Source organism: Passer domesticus, chromosome 10 (genome assembly GCF_036417665.1).
Source record: "Passer domesticus isolate bPasDom1 chromosome 10, bPasDom1.hap1, whole genome shotgun sequence".
In the NCBI taxonomy this organism is placed as follows: Eukaryota; Metazoa; Chordata; class Aves; order Passeriformes; family Passeridae; genus Passer; species Passer domesticus.
The window spans coordinates 41,875,030-41,893,837 of record NC_087483.1 but is presented as its reverse complement, the minus strand read 5'-3'; the positions used below and the strand labels follow the sequence as shown (position 1 = coordinate 41,893,837).

General features: G+C 45.0%; 1 protein-coding gene across 1 annotated transcript; it reads right to left on the bottom strand.

Moving 5' to 3' along the window:
* Nucleotides 1-674: 674 nt before the first annotated feature.
* TNFAIP6 (TNF alpha induced protein 6) lies at nt 675-18,396 on the bottom strand. The gene is made up of 6 exons (XM_064435337.1): nt 18,198-18,396; nt 8,907-9,044; nt 7,476-7,637; nt 3,381-3,609; nt 2,640-2,680; nt 675-2,206 (listed from the first exon to the last, which is right to left on the bottom strand). The coding sequence occupies exons 1-6, from the start codon at nt 18,286-18,288 to the stop codon at nt 2,052-2,054; spliced, it is 816 nt and encodes a 271-aa protein (XP_064291407.1). The 5' UTR covers nt 18,289-18,396; the 3' UTR covers nt 675-2,051.
* Nucleotides 18,397-18,808: the final 412 nt, after the last annotated feature.

Genomic DNA, 18,808 nt, shown 5'->3' with positions numbered 1-18,808 from the left:
CTTTCTTCTGCTTAACTTTAAACTCTAAATCCACATTCTCATTTCTAGCACCTGAGTTTGGGAGCCTTTTCCAAAGTCTCAGACCAAATCCTGGATTTAATTCTGAAATTTGGCTTCCAGACCCAAAGTTCTGAGAGTTCCCTGCATTTCAGATTCCAACACAAAACCATTCCTGATGAATTCAGGTGATGAGGAATACAAATGCTCCAAACAAAATGGAATTCACAGGGAAATTCTTAGTGGGCATTAGATTTCGGCAGAGCTAGAGTCAAGAAAACACTCAGAAACAAAACGTATTTATCCTTTAAATTAATAAAATTAATTATGTTTGCAAGAAACAAAAATAACTCATTGCAAGCTTGGTGGGATTAGACCAGAGGTAGCTTTAATGCTGCTTCAGGTAAAAAAAAAACATTTGGAGGAGGATTTAAAATCAGCAATCTCAGCTAGAACAGTCTTAAAAGATTTCAGTTCAGCCATTTCAACTAGAACAGTCTTAAAGGATTTTAAATTCAGGAATTTCAGCCAGGACAGTCTGAAAGGATTTTAAATTCAGCAATTTCAGCTAGAACAGTCCTAAAGGATTTTAAATTCAGCAATTTCAACCAGAACTGTCTGAAAGGATTTTAAATTCAGCAATTTCAGCTAGGACAGTCTGAAAGGATTTAAATTCAGCAATTTCAGCCAGGACAGTCTGAAAGGATTTAAATTCAGCAATTTCAGCCAGAACAGTCTGAAAGGATTTTAAATTCAGCAATTTCAGCCAGAACAGTCTGAAAGGATTTTAAATTCAGCAATTTCAGCCAGAACAGTCTGAAAGGATTTTAAATTCAGCAATTTCAGCCAGAACAGTCTGAAAGGATTTTAAATTCAGAAGTTTCAACTAGAACTGTCTGAAAGGATTTAAATTCAGCAATTTCAACCAGAACTGTCTGAAAGGATTTTAAATTCAGCAATTTCAGCTAGGACAGTCTGAAAGGATTTTAAATTCAGGAATTTCAACTAGAACAGTCCTAAAGGATTTTAAATTCAGCAATTTCAACTAGAACAATCTGAAAAGATTTAAATTCAGCAATTTCAACTAGAATAGTCCTAAAGGATTTTAAATTCAGCAATTTCAGCTAGGACAGTCTGAAAGGATTTTAAATTCAGCAATTTCAGCTAGGACAGTCCTAAAGGATTTTAAATTCAGCCATTTCAGCTACAACAGTCTGAAAGGATTTTAAATTCAGCAATTTCAGCTGGAACAGTCTGAAAGGATTTTAAATTCAGCAATTTCAGCTAGAACAGTCTCAAATCTGTGTAAACAAGGTCCAGCACCTCGGTGGTGTCTTGTGAACGTGCTCGGTGAGAAGTTCCTCCTGCTGCTTCCTCTCACCACTTTTATTCTCTTTACCAAGTCATTCCTTTAATTCTTGTGAAAGGACTTCATTCTGTGCATGAGGAAACCCTGACAGAATCCATGGATCTGACAAGAAAATGGAAGTCTGGATCCAGCTGATCCTGTGCTCTCTGTGCTGCTTCCCAATCTTCACCTGGTGCCTGCCAGGCCATCCACAAGATGAATTTTTGTGTTTTTAAAAACACCTTACATTGAAGGCCCTTCCAGTTCAAGCAAACCAGTTCATTAAAAACAAAAAAGAATAATAATAATGTGTAGAGAACAGGGGGGAAAAGCAACAGTCTAAAAAATAAATATGTGAAAATCAAGGGAAATAAGGAGAGAAGAACCTGATAAGTTTAAAAATAACCAGGACAGACACACAAAAAGTTTCTTCAAGTGGTGCAAGAAATGAGGAGAAAGAGCAGTTGATATTAAAAAAAAAATGTAAAGTCTTTGGTAGCAATGAATTCTTCCAATTTTTACAGTACTTGTATTCTAAAAATAATTCTCTATTATCCATGTAAGTATATTTTATAATTTATTCCCTAGTGTGCTTTGTTACCGAAACATAGAAAAGCCAAAGAGAAAAATTCAGAGAGATAAAAAAACGCCTGAAAAATTCAGGATTGTGTTGAGTGTAAAGGCCCTTTTTGCCTGGCAGTCCTGCTCACATGATGCCAAATTTCCCCGCCAGGAAGCCGCCCTTGCCCTGGGCCGTGGCGTTTTTGGCTTGGGCGGGCGAGTCCAGGGTGGAGTAGCGGATCTGGAACCCGCCCGCGGTCACCGAGGCGTCCGTCAGGAACTTCAGCGTCATCACGTTCCCTGCGCCGGGAAAACAGAATTGTGGGGGGATTCACGTGGATTTGAGGGGGACTTTAAATTTTTTCACATCTATTTTTTGGTATTTTTAATTTTTTTTCACATTTATTTTAGGTTTTGATTTATTTCCATATATATTTTTGGGGGTTTATCTTTTATCAGATACAATTTTGGGGGTTTACTTTTTTTTTTTCAGATATGTTTTTTGGGTTTTTAACTTTTTCAGATGTATTTTTTGGGTTTTAAATTTCCCAGATGTATTTCTTAGTTTTTAAGTTTTTTTCAGATGTATTTTTTTGAGTTTTAAGGTTTTTTTCAGATACAGTTTTTTGGGTTTTAAGGTTGGTTTTTTTTAGGGAACACTTCCCTGATTTACATTTGTTTCAAAGTAATTAATTGGCTTTTCCATTTCCCACAAAGAGTGAAAATTAATTACCTGTGCTGATGATGTCATCTGGCAACTCATCTCCACAAAACCTGGAAAAAAAGGAATATAGCCATATAACATAACATAATATAATATGATATAATATAATTAAGTAAATATAATGTAAGCAATATAATATAGTATAGTATAGTATGAAATAGAATAATATAATAGCTATAATAGCTATAATGTAATATAATATAACATAATATAATATAATATAATATAATATAATATAATATAATATAATATAATATAATATAGTATAATATAATATAATATAATATAATATAATATAATATAATATAATATAATATAATATATATGCCCAATTATATATAATGTATGGTATATTATAATATACTACATGCTATATATAATATATATACTATAGTATACTATAGACTATAGACTTTATACAATACATATTATATATTATATAATATATTAATATACATTATATTATATATTATATATTATATATTATATATTATATTATATATTACATATTACATATTACATATTATATATTATATAATATATTATATATTATATATTATATATTACATTTATATCATATATATTATATATTATATTTTATAGTTTTTATAGTTTATGGTTTATGGTTTATATATTATATTATTTATTTTACATTTATCAAGTAAATGTTAAAATTTACAATTTCTAAACAGCGTTCTTCTGAAGGGGGGGACAAATGAACCCTAAATTTGCACATCAAATTGGCATTACCTGCCCACAAAGCCGTTGACGTCGTCGTAGCTGTCGTAGACCTCGAGGAAGTCAGCCAGGCAGGCAGTGTCATCCTCCACGTCAAACTCCAGGAACTGCAGGTGGATCCTCTGCCCGTACCTGACCCGGATGTGCCAGTAGCAGACCTGCTGGTTCTCGTACTCGTTGGGGTAGCCCGGCGACTTGAAAACGTGTTTGGAGTCCGTGAAGACTCCACCACACTCTTTTCCTAACGGGGAGATAAAAGCAGGGAGAGTTGGAGTTTTAATTCTGGCTGTGGTTTGAATCTTCAAGCACTTGGAGCTGGGGATCTGTAGGGAATCACACAGGGACATCCAGGGTGATAAAAATTCTTGTGGATGGGCTTAGCAGCTGCTCTGCAGGCCAAACAATGGAGTTAGCAGCAGAAGAAATTGATAAAATATGAATTTATCCACAGCATGGAAGAAAGCAAGGCATTAGCAAGGAAACTGATGAAATAGACACATAAGGGATACTTGCAGCCTTAGTGAGCAGCATTCGTGCCTTCAAAATTTGTTGTAAACTCCTGCCAATTCATTATTGACATTAATTGCTTTGTACCAATAAAATACAGTCCAGTTTGGTCATGAATGAATAAGCTGTTGCTTTATCCAATGAATATAATGAGCTATTTTGATGTAACTAATAGCTTGGTGTATCCTATCCCAATCTGTCAGAGCTGGGGCAGTTCTCCTCTGCTCATTGGGCAGTTTTTCTTTATCTCTTCCACACCAATCCTCCCTCCAGGAGATCTCTGCTGTCCATGGGCCATTAATTGTTAATTATCTTCTGTCCATGGCCAGTCAGTGTCCCTGCATGGCTGATCAAATTCCATCATCCCACGGGGAGATGCTCTGCCCAGGGGAGGAGCCAAGCATTCCTACCTGGATACAATCTGAGCCTGGGACAGCACAGCAGCCTTTAGCACTGCATTCCCACAGGAGCAGCTTTCTCCTGCCCTGCATTCCCAGAGGAGCAGCTTTCTCCTGCCCTGCATTCCCACAGGAGCAGCTTTCTCCTGCCCTGCATTCCCAGAGGAGCAGCTTTCCCCTGCCCTGCATTCCCACAGGAGCAGCTTTCTCCTGCCCTGCATTCCCACAGGAGCAGCTTTCCCCTGCCCTGCATTCCCACAGGAGCAGCTTTCTCCTGCCCTGCATTCCCAGAGGAGCAGCTTTCTCCTGCCCTGCATTCCCAGAGGAACAGCTTTCTCCTGCCCTGCATTCCCAGGGGAGCAGCTTTCTCCTGCCCTGCATTCCCACAGGAGCAGCTTTCTCCTGCCCTGCATTCCCAGAGGAGCAGCCTTCTCCTGCCCTGCATTCCCACAGGAGCAGCTTTCCCCTGCCCTGCATTCCCAGAGGAGCAGCTTTCTCCTGCCCTGCATTCCCACAGGAGCAGCTTTCTCCTGCCCTGCATTCCCACAGGAGCAGCTTTCCCCTGCCCTGCATTCCCAGAGGAGCACCAGGCCCATCTCCAGCCCCCTGGAGCTGCAGAGGAAAACTCCCCCCTTGTGCAGGATCCCTGCTCCAGCAGCAGCACAGCTGGCACTGCAGGAGGGCTGAGCCCCCATGGGATGGGGCTGTGCCACCCCCTGACCCACAGGGCTCATCTCCTGCTCTCACTCTGCCAGGGGTTTCTTTTCTTTTTTTGTACTATTGCATTTGTATTTTTAGTTTTCCTAATAAAGAACTGTTATTCCTATTCCCATATCATTGCCTGAGAGCCCCTTAATTTCAAAATTACAATAATTCGGGGGAAGGGGATTTACATTTTCCATTTCAGGGGGGGCTCCTGCCTTAGCAGATACCTGTCTTTTCAAACTTAGACACTCAGATTTTGGAAGGAGATCTTTTGGAAGCAAGAGGCATGATCCGAACCTCACTGAATTCACAGGAAAAGCTCTCATTGCCTTCAGTGTGTTTGGGGCCAGAGCTGTGTTTTATGTGAAAGGCATTTGGGATTTCTGGCTCTCTCCAGCTTTACAGCTGTACTAGCAAGTCACACTGACACTCAGATTCATCCCTTTTTCTTCAAAAACCCCTTGCAAGCGTTTCTCAAACAAAAACCAGCTCGTGATCACAGACCTGCTGTTGTACTCCTGCTGTTCCTGCTGCTCCACATTCCCTTTGGGATAAAACCACTCCTGCTTTGATCCAGGGGCATTTGGACTTTGCCAGCTCCCTGCCAGTGGGGCTGACCAGACTGGGAATTCCTGCCTGAATTTAGGATGTATCCCAGTTTAGAGCTGGGGAGAGGGAGGTGCTGTGTCAGGGTATGCAGGGCACAGGAATCAGGAGCACTAAGATGGATTAACCCCTTAATCCCCTGAGTTTGTACAGTGTCCATGAGCCCAGAACTTCCCAGAGTTTGTACATTGTCCATGAGCCCAGAACTTCCCAGAGTCCATAAGCCCAGAACTTCCCAGCTCAATCCACTGCAGCACCTGGAGAGCTCAGGAGCTGCAACACAAGAAAGACCTGGAGCTGCTAGAGAATGTCCAGAGGAGGTCAGGGAGATGCTCCCAGGACTGGAGCCCCTCTGGAGCCAGGCTGGGGGAGCTGGGAATGCTCCCCTGGAGAAGGGAAGGCTCCAGGCAGAGCTCAGAGCCCCTGGCAGGGCCTGAAGGGGCTCCAGGAGAGCTGCAGAGGGACTGGGGACAAGGATGGAGGGACAGGAGCCAGGGAATGGCTCCCACTGCCAGAGGGCAGGGATGGGTGGGACATTGGGAATTCCTGGCTGGGCTGGGATTGCCAGAGCAGCTGGGGCTGCCCCTGGATCCCTGGAAGTGCCCAAGGCCAGGCTGGAGCAGCCTGGGACAGTGGGAGTGTCCCTGCCATGGCAGGGGTGGCATTGGATGGGCTTTAAGGTCCCTTCCAACCCAGCCCATTCCATGATTCCATCATTCCATCATCCCTGCTAGATGGGATGAACACTTCAATCACCCCAACAGTTCCACAAGTTCCTCTTGGCCTCTTTGGCCTCCTGGAGCAGAGCACAGGCTCAGTTGTGTCAGGGATTTGTCCCTGTCCCGCCTGCAGACAGCCCAGCCAGGCTCCACAGCCCCTGGACGCCCATCCCTGCAGGCTGCAGGCTCGTGGCTCTGCACTTTTGGCAGCTCTGGTTTCCTTTTGGGCTCTGACCAAACCGGAGAGCAGCTCCCCGTGGCCCAGAGCAGACAAAGGAACAGTCCCACGCCGAAATTCCGAGGGCAGGAGTCTCTCTGCAGCTCTGTGTGAGCGTGTGGAACATCTGGGGAGGGCCCCCACCCCACAGAGCTATTTGATGAACATAAACAAGCCCCAGCCCTGGGAGCACAAACAAAATGTGCACAGCTGTGCAGACGTCATGGCCCAGCCTGAGCCCGGCTCTGCCAGGCCGGGGAGCGGCCCCAGGGCCAAGCTGAGCTTTGCTGCCCTTCCTGGTGCCACATCTGCCCTGTCCCTGCTGGCTGGAGGGACACCAAGGCACCAGTGGCCATGTGGGTGTTGCAGTCACCTGCAGAGCAGTGGGCAGGGCATGGGGAGATGTCTCTGCTGGGGTTCTTGTCAGTCGTGCTGGAACTCTGATCTGCTCTGGAGATCCACTTCTCCCTCTCTAATACACACAGAGCACTGCTGGTGGGAGTTTCACCCAGGGAATCGTAGAATTACAGGATGGTTTGGATGGAAAGGGACATTAAAACTCATCCCATCCACCCCTGCCATGGCAGGGACATCTCCCACTGTCCCAAGCCCTGTCCAGCCTGGCCTTGGGCACTGCCAGGGATCCAGGGCACCCTGTGCCAGGAAAAAATTCCTCCCTAGGAATTCCTCCCAGTTCCTCCCTAGGACAATCCTCCTAAGAATGCCAGTCCCAGGCAGGGCATTTATTTTCAAAGCTGTTCCATCTCGGACCAAAAAAATAAGGTTTAACCCTAAAATTAGCCTGTTGCAGGCAGAATACCTCAGATTATGGGCAGAAAGCCCTCAGATTATTCAGATAAATGGTGGGCTAAATGCAGAAGAGGACAGAAGAGGACAGAAGAGGACAGAAGAGGACAGAAGAGGACAGAAGGACAGCCCTGGGGTTGCTCCTCACCGTTGGGGTTGTAGCAGTAGGCGTCCCACCTCTCGCTCTTGTTGAGGCGAATTCCATAATCAACAATCCCAGTCTTGCCAAAGCCACAGTTGGCTCCAGCTTTTACTATGGGGTAGCCAACCCTGCCCTTGGCCATCCAGCCAGCAGCACACACGTGGAAACCTGCAGCAGAGGGAAAACGAGTCAGAAAATGATCAGTGCTGGGCTGCTTCTATTGCACCAAGTCTTTCTCAATCACTTGGGTGTAATTGGCCTGAGAGAAATTGAGCTACACGGGAGAGGAGGACGTTAAGAGGATAATTTTAAATACAGAGGGTAAAATTGAATTGTGTTCTCCATAATGTGATTAGTGGTTCTTCATCTGAAGCCCCAAATCAAATGCAGACGGACTGCACAGTCAGGTTTAAGTGCTCTACCAGCACTTCTAATCAAATTATGCATTGGATGAGTTTTCCAAGGGTGTTCTCTGTTTCCCTTTTGAAGTCAGACAAATTTACTCAATCCCATCTCAAGGGTTCTCAGCATTAAGTTCTAAAAATAAATAAAATACTACGGACAGCTAAAATCCCCAAGCATTTGCTTAAGACACTTTCAATTTAAATTTAAATACCTGAAATACCTCAAGGATTTCTTGCCAAACAAAAAGATCCCCTTAATGCATTTTGTGGCTGAGAACTTAACACCAATAGCCAAAGAATGCAATGTTGTAGAGACCCATCCAATGTTTTCGTGGAGAGGAACTGGAACATATTTGTGGCATCTTAGGGCTCTGAGCTCCTCAGAAGAAACAAAAGTGCCCTTTTCACATGTGCTGGTGCTGGGAGCCAGCTTCTGACTCAACAGCAGAGTGAAAAAATGTCTGGAGTGGAGGATATTTTCCATTGTTTTCCCAGACTCTGAATGAATGAAGAACTTCTTAGGAATCAGCTGGAAATGCAGGGGAGGGCTCACTCAGCTCCACTTTTCACTCCAAGCACAGAACTCATTCCCTTGCAGACAAAATATCTTGATGGAAATCAAAGTGATTGGAGAGAGTCCAGAGGAGGTCAGGGAGATGCTCCCAGGGTTGGAGCCCCTCTGGGGCAGGCTGGGAGAGCTGGGAATGTTCCCCTGGAGAAGGGAAGGCTCCAGGCAGAGCTCAGAGCCCCTGGCAGGGCCTGAAGGGGCTCCAGGAGAGCTGCAGAGGGACTGGGGACAAGGATGGAGGGACAGGAGCCAGGGAATGGCTCCCACTGCCAGAGGGCAGGGATGGGTGGGAGATTGGGAATTGGGAATTCCTGTCTGGCAGGGCAGGGACCCCCGGCACTCACCCTGCTCCAAAAACCCGCGGAGTTTCCAAAGAACCCCAGAGCCCGGGACAAAAACCACAACCCCCCACCCAGCCAGCCCCGCTGGGGAGGAGCCCCGTGAGGAGCCCTGGCTTTTCCAGACCTATTTTCCGAGCTGCCTCCAGCTGCTGCAGCGTGGCCAGGTGTCCTCCCTCGTACTCGCACACGGCCCGCGCCTCGGCGAAGGTCAGCCGGTACTTGCCGGAGCGCGCCTCGCGGTGGTACACGCCGGCTGCCCGCTCTGCAGGGGACACAGGGGACACAGGGGACACAGGGGACACAGGGTCAGCCCTCAGCAGCCCCCACAGCCCTGCAGGGCCGGCTGCTCCTCAGGAAAAGTGCCCAGAGTCCGGCAGCGCGGCTCAGGGATGCAGCGCCACGTTCCGCTGAGAAAAGCAGGGCCCAGTGCTTAATTCCTCCCAAGAATGTTTCTGAGATTCACGTTCTCTGAGCCTCAGAGAAGGGAAAAACAATTCTTATCACTTGCTGTGTTTGTGCAAAAGCAGAATTCAATGTGGAGGTTGTTTACCCAGAGTGATGGTGTTTTGTTTCCTTGGCCTATCCTGTGTGTGTCAGGACTGTCGGGACAGTCACAAAATTCAGTGCAGGGTTGAGTGCTTGGCACATTCAGTTGTAGATGTATAGAAAAATAGAGTGTAATAAAGTAATTAATTAGCCTTCTGTATCCTCCTCATCATTCCTCCATCGTCGGGGCCTTCTCAGCTCAGCCATACAGGAACTCTTCATTCCCAGTGTTGTCTCATTTTATTAGTCACTGACACAATAATCTCTTTGAGTTAGCTCTTATGAGCTCTTGGAGAAATGTGTCCCACCTGAGATGGCTCAGCTACTTCACATGGCACAAAATTAGTGGGGTGGTTTATTTGGTAGTGTTAGAAACAGAAAGATTTTAATAAAAGGCAAAATAACAAAGCTCTTTACAGGGAAAACCTGAGCCAGGGGCAAGAGGCTCTTGCTCCTGGTAAAACACCCCACAAAAGCAATTAGTTCTTATGTTCTCTTCTTTTTCTAGTGAATTGCTTAGGTGAGACTTTTTGCCTTCTGTCTAATTAGATATCCTTAAGTTTGAAGTGAAGTCCCTGAAGTCTTATGAGGTGCCTTTTTACCTAATTGAGGAGAAAAACTTCTGGGCTTTTTTCCTTTTTAAAGAGACAAAAGATAATTTAGTAACTCCATCAACAGAGGGCACATTTCCACATGTCACTGGTTATAGACATGGGTTTAACTGGTGACCTTGGCAAAGTTCTGGCATCCAACAGCTTCTGCTGTTGCCTTTGCATGAAGAGCTACCACTCTCAGCTCATCTGGGAGCTGGTACCTCCTCCCTTTATTTGATCCTCACCAGTTCCTAAACCGGAGGAGAGGATGTTGTTCCTTGTGAAGATGTAAAAAGTGTAATAAAGGACGATAGGAGACAAGGGTCATGGAGCGAAGGTTGTCCCAGCCAGGTTATATCAGCTGTGGCAGCAGCTCTCTGCTCACAGAGAAACACACAACTTCCCAGGCATTGTCATGGGGAAGGCTGTGAGAGTATCAGAGAAAAGAGTGAGAAACAATTCTTATCTTCACCTGCTGCACATGGAATGTGTTATGGAGATGGTTTACCAAGGGTGGTTTCTTAATTAGCCACTGGTGATGGTGCTTTAACTAAAGGACCAATGAGGTCCACGTGAACTAGGGTATAAAAGAGCAATGGGTTTCTTAATAAAGAATATAATCAGCCTTCTCTAATATATGGAGTCTGTTATTGCCCAGCCAGGGCTGTGACACTCAGCCAAAACTACTTTGTTATTTTTGGGGACACTTCTTAATGCTTTTCTTTTTACATCAGCTTGTTGTATATTCATAGACTCTTATGCATAGTAAACTTTTTTCCTAAACTAGTTTATTTGTTCTAAGAATTATTCAGTGTGGTTCTTTTTTGAGTCTATTTTTTTTAGAGTATGCATATTTTTTGGTTGTGGTTTTAGTTAATCACCTCTAATTTTTGGACCTTGGTCTACACTGTCTTCAGACAGCGAGTACTGATAGTTGGCAGATTTGTATTAAGTGTCTTTTTAAAATGTTCACTGGATGTTAATTTATCTAAGTAGGTATTTTAATACAAGTATAGCTACCTTTCTACTATGTCTAAGATTAATCAAGAACAGAAATAAAAAGTACATCTTTATAACAAAGTAACTTTAACATTATACACATAGAATCCATTTAAATATTTGCAAAAAGCCAATATTTTAATATTTTAAAGCCAATATTTTAATTTCACCTGTATCTATAACACAGAGGAAGAAATGTTCAGCTGTGCCACAGAGAGTCAGGAAAGCTCAGCCCTGCCAACCCCAAGGGATGTGTGTGACACCCCAAGGGATGTGTGTGACACCCCAAGGGATGTGTGTGACCCACAGGGGTGGATGTGTGTGATGCCTGAGGATTTTGGCTTTTATATTTTTCGTGTATTTGTAATCCTGCAGTTCTTTGGTGTAGAACTCCAAATTCAGTATCAGCTGCTGTTCTCCCATTTTGTCAGACAAACCATTTCTCTCCAGGCCTGACAGTCAAGCACACCTCACTGCCTCAGGCCCTGAGAGATGGAAACAAAAGGGAGTTGGGGGGAGCAAATTTGGGGAAAATTACTTCATTAGCTGAAGCTGGAATTGGGACAGATTAACCCCCAATATATAAATTGACCAAACTTATAAAAGTGTGAAACCTGTGACCAGTGGTCCACTTTGGGTGCAGCCCCTGGGGGGCTTTGTCTGCTTTAAATGTACCTGAAGGCCCTTCAATAAATAGAATTGCTTTTTATTATCTCAATTTTGTCTGGCTTCTGGTTTTAGTAGCACAAAAAGGCATTGTGTGTGACACCCACAGGGGTGGATGTGTGTGACACCCACAGGGGTGGATGTGTGTGACCCAGAGTTAGGATTTGGGGTGGGGGAAGTTCGTGAAGAACAGAAAATCAACAAGAGCTGGGGAGGCTCCCCCGGGATGCTCCAGGGGCAGAGGTTTGGGAACAGCTTGGAGTCAGCATCCCCAGCCCTGCGTGTCCTGTCTGGCTCAGGGGAACCCTCCTGGATCCCCATCACAGCATCCTCCTGGCTGGAACTCCCAGAGCCTCTGGAAGATGAATCAGAGCTTTGTTTTCAGTCTCCAGAGAAGTGAAATCACAGCTACTTGGATGGAGGAGAGGCAGAAATTAAAGGGGGGAAAATGTCAAATAAAAATATCTGAGCGTGTGTCACAAAGGGCAGGACCAGAACAATTGCTGGCTGACATTTCTGCTGCGCAGAAAATTAAAGCAATTTCTTCATTATTTTTTACTTTGCTGTGGCAATTCTGAGATAAAACAGCTTTCCAAGGAAACCTAGAAACTGCCAGTGCTGCTCCAAGCTTTACAATCTTTGCATGTTGCACTTGTCTGGTGCCATATGTATGGAAATCTGTCTCAGCAGCAGTCTGCATATCTCATCTGAAGGGTTTCTTGTTTAGGTCTCACTTATATTTAGCAGAATCTGAGAGGAATGGCTGTTTGCAGCTCTGCCCAGCCAACGTGGCTGAGGAATGATGGAAGGCAGGCAGCATTTTTGCAGCATAAAAATAAAGGATGTATTTTCTAGGGACACGCTTGGGGTCGGTGCTTTTGGCTGGGATGGAGGAGGTTTTTAAAAAAGCCACTGAATTGTGGTTGGGAATGGTGAGAGCCCTTAACAGACACAGGATGATGTTTGCCAGGGTGGGTTTTGTGCCCAGAGAAATGAATTATATTGCTGACAGCAGTCTGAGGAGAGGGAGAGCCTCCTTCTGCAGCATCCCTGGGAATGTCACTGCCATGGGATAACAGCTCCTCCAAGGAAAAATCTTCCTGGAGGAGCCTAACAACCCACAGCTGGGGGATCGTGCCATGTTCTAGTACAAAAACTCCTTTTAAATTGAGAATTTATTCACAGGAATTCATTCATGAGGCCTGATTTTTAAATATACTGTGAAAGGGAGTAACGTCCTTAACTAAAGATGGGTTTTGCCTGTTTAATTCCGTGTGACACAATAGGTCATGCACGTGGAGCCAAGGGTCTCTGATTCTTGAGGCTCAGAAGATTTCTTGGGAAGGTGAGGAGCCCACTGTTCCCATGCCTCCACCAGAATCCAGAGACAATTTGGGATGATCCCATAAATGTGCCTGCTGCAGCTTTTTGAATTTCTTTTGGGATTGGCCAAACACCCACTGGCACACCATTTAAACAGGTGGGAAATGGTTTTTGGGGGGCTGTGTTGGACAAACATTTGGGATCTAAACCTGAAGCATTAGCCAAAGTCACCCAAACATTTGGTTTAGGTTGGCAAACTGGCAAATCTGCGTGGCTAAAAGCAAGCAAAGCAAAAAAGCAGAAGCATAACTTTGGATTTATTGACAGGAAGTATTACTTTGCAGCCACTCAGCAGGCTGTCATGGCTGAGCCCATGAGAAATCAAGATAAATCAGCTCAGTGTGTGTGTGCAGGGCTGGGAATGTTGGGTTGGGAGTGCAGGGCTGGGGAATCCCTGAGTCCCCCAGGAGCCAGCTCCGTGCTGGGCCTGCCTGCACGCTCTGTAAATGTTTTTATTTTAACTGTAAATTGGTATTTACAAGTGCTGATAAAAAAGCTGATACTTTTCTCGAGGTATAAATTATGTTTTTACTCTTTCTTGTTGGATTATGCTCTTTTCTGACTCAGAGGCATTTTAAAAACTTTTATTCTATTTTTAGTCTCATGAGAATGGTGAGACAACACAGATGTTATAATTCACCTTATTGCAATTACAAGCTAACTGGTTTTTAATTACAATACACTATAAGTGTAATTTAATTTTCTCTACATCCATTTCCCACATTTCTCAGATGACAATTTAAAAAGCTGGGAATTTTTTGTTCCCATGTTTGCCATGTTTATCAGACTGGGGAAGGATCTGTAGAAGACACCATGGAAATGTCTGAGGCACAGAAAGTTGTGTTGATTTTCTTAGAGAATTCAACACATCAGTGAATTTAAAGCACAGTGTGAGGGACGAGGACTGGGGATGAAAGTTCTGAAGAATTTCTGAAAGTTTTTAATTTAATTTTTTTAACTTCTGAAAGTTTTTATTTCACAAGATTTTGCTCTTAGTTCTGGGCATGAGAAGCATCAATCATTGGCCTGGAATCGCCATTACTGATCCTTGCAGAGCCAGGGAAGGGGGTGGGAAACCACTGATTGTATTCCCTGAGCTCTCAGAGCTGCCACTAAAATCTCACCATTTTTAGGTGATTTTTTTCCACCTGGCAATATTATTTTCAGACCTTATCCCTCTAAAGGTATCTTCCCCCACCTCCTGCTGGGATGTCCCTATGGACAGGCAGCAGGTTTTCCAGATTATTTCTGCTGGCTGCTGGGAATTTCAGATTTCTGTGCTGCCAGGCACTGACCCCAGGAGAACACTGCACTGACCTGAGGCCGTGGAGAAGCTTCCAAAATGGAATGACAGAACTGGGATTGTGGCTGTGGAGTTTGGACAGAAGTGTGTGATATCACAGGGTGGGAAACTCAGAGTTTAAGGTTTAGAATATAGTGATAAATATAGAACAAGATGCAGGGTTTGGGGTGAAGGTTGGTCCTTCTGCTTCACCTTCTTCTCCTTCTTCTCCACGGGTTTGGGTGGTTTTGTGTAATTGGATAAAAAGTCCACATTGCGGGTCATGGGTGGTTGGTTATTGGGTTAAAAGTGAAAATAATTGAGGTGTCATTTCTTAATGGGACAATTTATCCTTAAAAGGCCTTGGAGAGAGAGACACACAGCTCCATTTTTAGTGTGTCAGAGTGAAGTGCTGCAGAAGTCATGGTTTGTGAGACTGTAACACAGGTAATAACTAACAAACACCTGAGTCCCAACAAGAAATACCCTCTCACACATTTAATTTTGGCAGAATTAAATGGACATCTTGCCGGGGAGACCAGCCCTTCACAGTCTGCAGGGCTGAAAGCAGCAGCAGCACCCTGCGAGGAGCAACCAGCTTCCATCCCTTTTATTGCTCTGCCACATGACCAAACAGCCTTTGGCACAGCAGACCACACACACACGTCCTGGCTCTGCCTGGCAGCCAGTGGCACTGCACTCCCCGACAGAAAATCCCGATGAACTGATGGCATCGTGCTCTGGCAATATTTCCCCCTCCCTCCTTAATTCCACGTGGGGCTGTGCAGGGAGATAAGCCCAGCAGGCAGCACAGAGCTGGGTCAGAGCAGGGTTAACCCTTCGTGTACATATTCATGGCTCTGGGTGTGCTCCCATCCCCACATCCACAGGAAAACGCTCAGGAGTCGCTGTTCATGGAGCCCTGAGGATGAACCTGCAGCAAATGCTGATTTTTCTGGCATCACAAGCACCTGCCACGGGGCCGTGGGTTGCACCTCCCCAGATGCTCCGAGGAGCCCAGGGACAGCAGGGTCCTGCAGGACAGGGACCCCCAGCCCACCCCGAGCAGCAGGAGGGGCTGAAATGCAGCCAGCCTCTGCTGCACGAGCACGGGCAGCAGGAAATTTGGCCAATAAAGCACCTGCAGCATGCATGAGCCCCGTGCTAAATGCTAAATAAAGAGCAATATTTCATTTTTAAGCAGAGGGTGGCCACTTAGCTCCTGGCAGGGCCCTCTGATGCTCAGAGAGATTCACCAAACAGAGTTGGTGCAGCTCCTGAACCCCCCTGAGACAGGGAGTGGGAATGGGAGAGGAATTGGAATTGTGAGCAGAGGGCAGCAGCTGTCCTGGAAAACCTCTCAGCACTGAGAACTGGCACTGGACGAGCACAGCAGCAAATCTGGGCAAGGCAAAGCTGCCCCCCACAGCTGGCAATAAAGCCCTGCTCACAGCGGGCTGGGGGCAAAAAGGAGCAGCACCAACATTCCAGGGGCACCAGGAACACAGCCTGCCTCAGGGGCAACAGGGGCTTTGGGACAAGGAAAAAGGTAAAAGAAGTGTATCCAGAGTGATAGCAATCCAAAATTATAAATATATAATGTAAAATATATTTCTATATAATATATATTTTATATTTTTGCTTTTTTATATTTACATATTTATATATTATATATTATATAATATAGAATATTATCTCTATTCTATATTGTATATAACACATCATATATTATTTATTATATTTAAATTTATAATGTTTAAATATAATATTTTATATTCTATATTCTATATTCTATATTCTATATTCTATATTCTATATTATATATCCTATATTCTATATTCTATATTCTATATTATATATTATATATACTATATTCTATATTCTATATTCTATATCTGTATTCTATATTCTATATTCTATATTATATATTTATATACTATATTATAAATATAGTATTAAAATAATTTATTACATATTGTTTATAATATATTCTATAATTATATCTTTATATCTTTATATATATGCATGGTAATGGTTAGTGGAGGAAAAAGGTAAAATGGAAATTGTCCTGAATTTTGGGTTTGCTTCTCTATCAGAAGAGGAGAAAAGCAAAGCTCAGATGTCACTGTGCACCCTCTGCTTTATAATATATTCTATCATTATATATTTAATATATATATATTAAATATATATATATATATAATATTTTTATATATTATATATAAAATATATAATGATAGAATAAATATATATGCATGGTAATGGTTAGTGGAGGAAAAAGGTAAAATGGACATTTTCCTGAATTTTGGGTTTGCTTCTCTATCAGAAGAGGGGAAAAGCAAAGCTCAGATGTCACTGTGCACCCCCTGCTTTTATTCCACTGATGCTCGAGCGAGGCTGAGGTTGGGGTGACTTCCTTTACTATTCAAGTTATTTTACTTTAAATTTCAAGAAGCATGAACTGGATGGCTGTGAATTTGCCAATTTTATCTTCGTTTATATACAGAGCCCCTGAATTCCACTGCTGATTGAATGAACTGCGCTCTGAGGTTCATTTCAGCAATGGTATTGCTGCACTCACACAAGATGTGCATTCCTATTTGGGTTTGTTTACTTAGAGAAAGCCATCAGGTTTTTTACCCCTGCTTTATTTTTATTAACTCTCCTGGTAAATGCTTCGAGGTGTAGCCAAACAGAATTTTATGATGCCTTCCAATTAGCCCACAGTCGCTCCGTTTTGAAGCATTTTAAAAAAGATTTTCCTTCCACTTGCCTTCAATTCATTAAACTGCTGAAATGATCGCTGTTATCCCAAGAGGAGCCTTTAAAAATGTGCAAAAATGGAAAAAAAAGATCCTTGCTGTGCCTGGTTTGTGCTCCTGGTGCTTTGCAGGCTGCTCTGAGAGGGGCTGCAGCCTCAGGGGACACTGGGCACTGCCAGCCTCAGGGGACACTGGGCACTACCAGCCTCAGGGGACACCTGGGCACTGCCAGCTCCAGGGGACACTGGGCACTGCCAGCCTCAGGGGACACTGGGCACTACCAGCCTCAGGGGACACCTGGGCACTGCCAGCTCCAGGGGACACTGGGCACTGCCAGCCTCAGGGGACACCTGCACACTGCCAGCCTCAGGGGACACTGGGCACTGCCAGCTCCAGGGGACACTGGGCAGTGCCAGCCTCAGGGGACACTGGGCACTGCCAGCTCCAGGGGACACCTGGGCACTGCCAGCTCCAGGGGACACTGGGCACTGCCAGCTCCAGGGATTCCTGGAGATCCTCAGGGAAACCCACAGCATTCTGCAGGATGGAGGATCGGGAAGGGTTTGTCTGGAAAACAGAGCACTGGGTTCTGGCTCCAGCCTGAGTCAGCTCTCTGCTCTAATGATAATTACCAGGGGCTGTAAAAGAACCCTCAGAGCTCCCGAGACACACTGGGGGTACCACAAACCTGCCCACGGCATTTTTGTCTTTTGAAATCTTCCCCAAACGACGTGAACAGCCCAAACGTCCCCATTTCTGCACTTTTCCAGAGAGCCAGGAAATATCATCGCTGTTATTTCCAGATCATTTCGTTTCCCATGCAGGACCCCAGGCATGGGAAGTATGTCCATGCAGAAAGTAATTCATTCCTTTGGCAAATGTTTCTTTTCAGGCTCCTTTTCCCTCAAAACAAAGCCACTGCTATTTAATGAGCGCAGTTCTCACTTTACCTCCCGCTGCAGGAAAATACATTCAGCTGAAACGTTCTATAATTACCTTTTTAAATAAATAAATACATTTTCCTGCAGTTCGGTGACACTGTACCAATAGCAAGCTTGTAAAAAGGCTATTCAGATAAAGCGATTTCAATGGGTTTCAGCGCAGATAAATATTAATATCAATGCCCAGCTGAGCTGTGTGCTGCTGGACGAGCACGGGCTGGGGGAGAGGCAGCGATTTCTTACCCAGCCAGATGGAGTTGTGCAGCACGCCATCCCTGAAGCCCCAGGCTGCAGCCTGCTCGCACAGCAGGGCGGAGAGCAGCAGCAGTGCCATCGTCCCGGGCAGTGTCCCCGGCTGTCCCCGCCGCCGCCGGGCTGCCTGCGCGCTGCCCGAGCCTCCCGCAGCATCTGCGAGCCAGATCTTAAATACAGAGCTCGGCTCTGAGGTCACGGGGCTGCTCCAATTGTGCTGCTGCGCTGCTTACCCAACCTCCGCCGTGACTCACGGCTGGCTCTGCTCCTGCCCAGCCCGGCCAAGAATCCGTCCCGTTTCATCCCATCCATCCCATCCCATCCCATCCTGTCCATCCCATCCCATCCCATCCCATTATCCCATCCCATTATCCCATCCCATCCCATCCCATCCCATCCCATCCCATCCCATCCCATCCCATCCCATCCCATCCCATCCCATCCATCCCGTCCCTCACTCCTGCAGCACACACGGACACTGCCCCAGCCAAGCTCATTCCTCAGCACTCGCTGCCTTCCAATCCCACACAACAAACCCAGGAGCCAGCCTAGCTGCTGGGAGTGTCTGCAGCAGCCACGAGATCCCACACATCCCTCTCATC

Bases quoted from the DNA above. Each gene is read 5' to 3' on its own strand.
- TNFAIP6 (XM_064435337.1), bottom strand. From the start codon at position 18,288: ATGGCACTGCTGCTGCTCTCCGCCCTGCTGTGCGAGCAGGCTGCAGCC. The intron at 9,045-18,197 runs GTAAGAAATCGC...TGTCCCCTGCAG, and splicing joins GCACAACTCCATCTGGCTGG to AGCGGGCAGCCGGCGTGTAC. The intron at 2,681-3,380 runs GTAATGCCAATT...CTTTTTTTCCAG, and splicing joins GTCAACGGCTTTGTGGGCAG to GTTTTGTGGAGATGAGTTGC.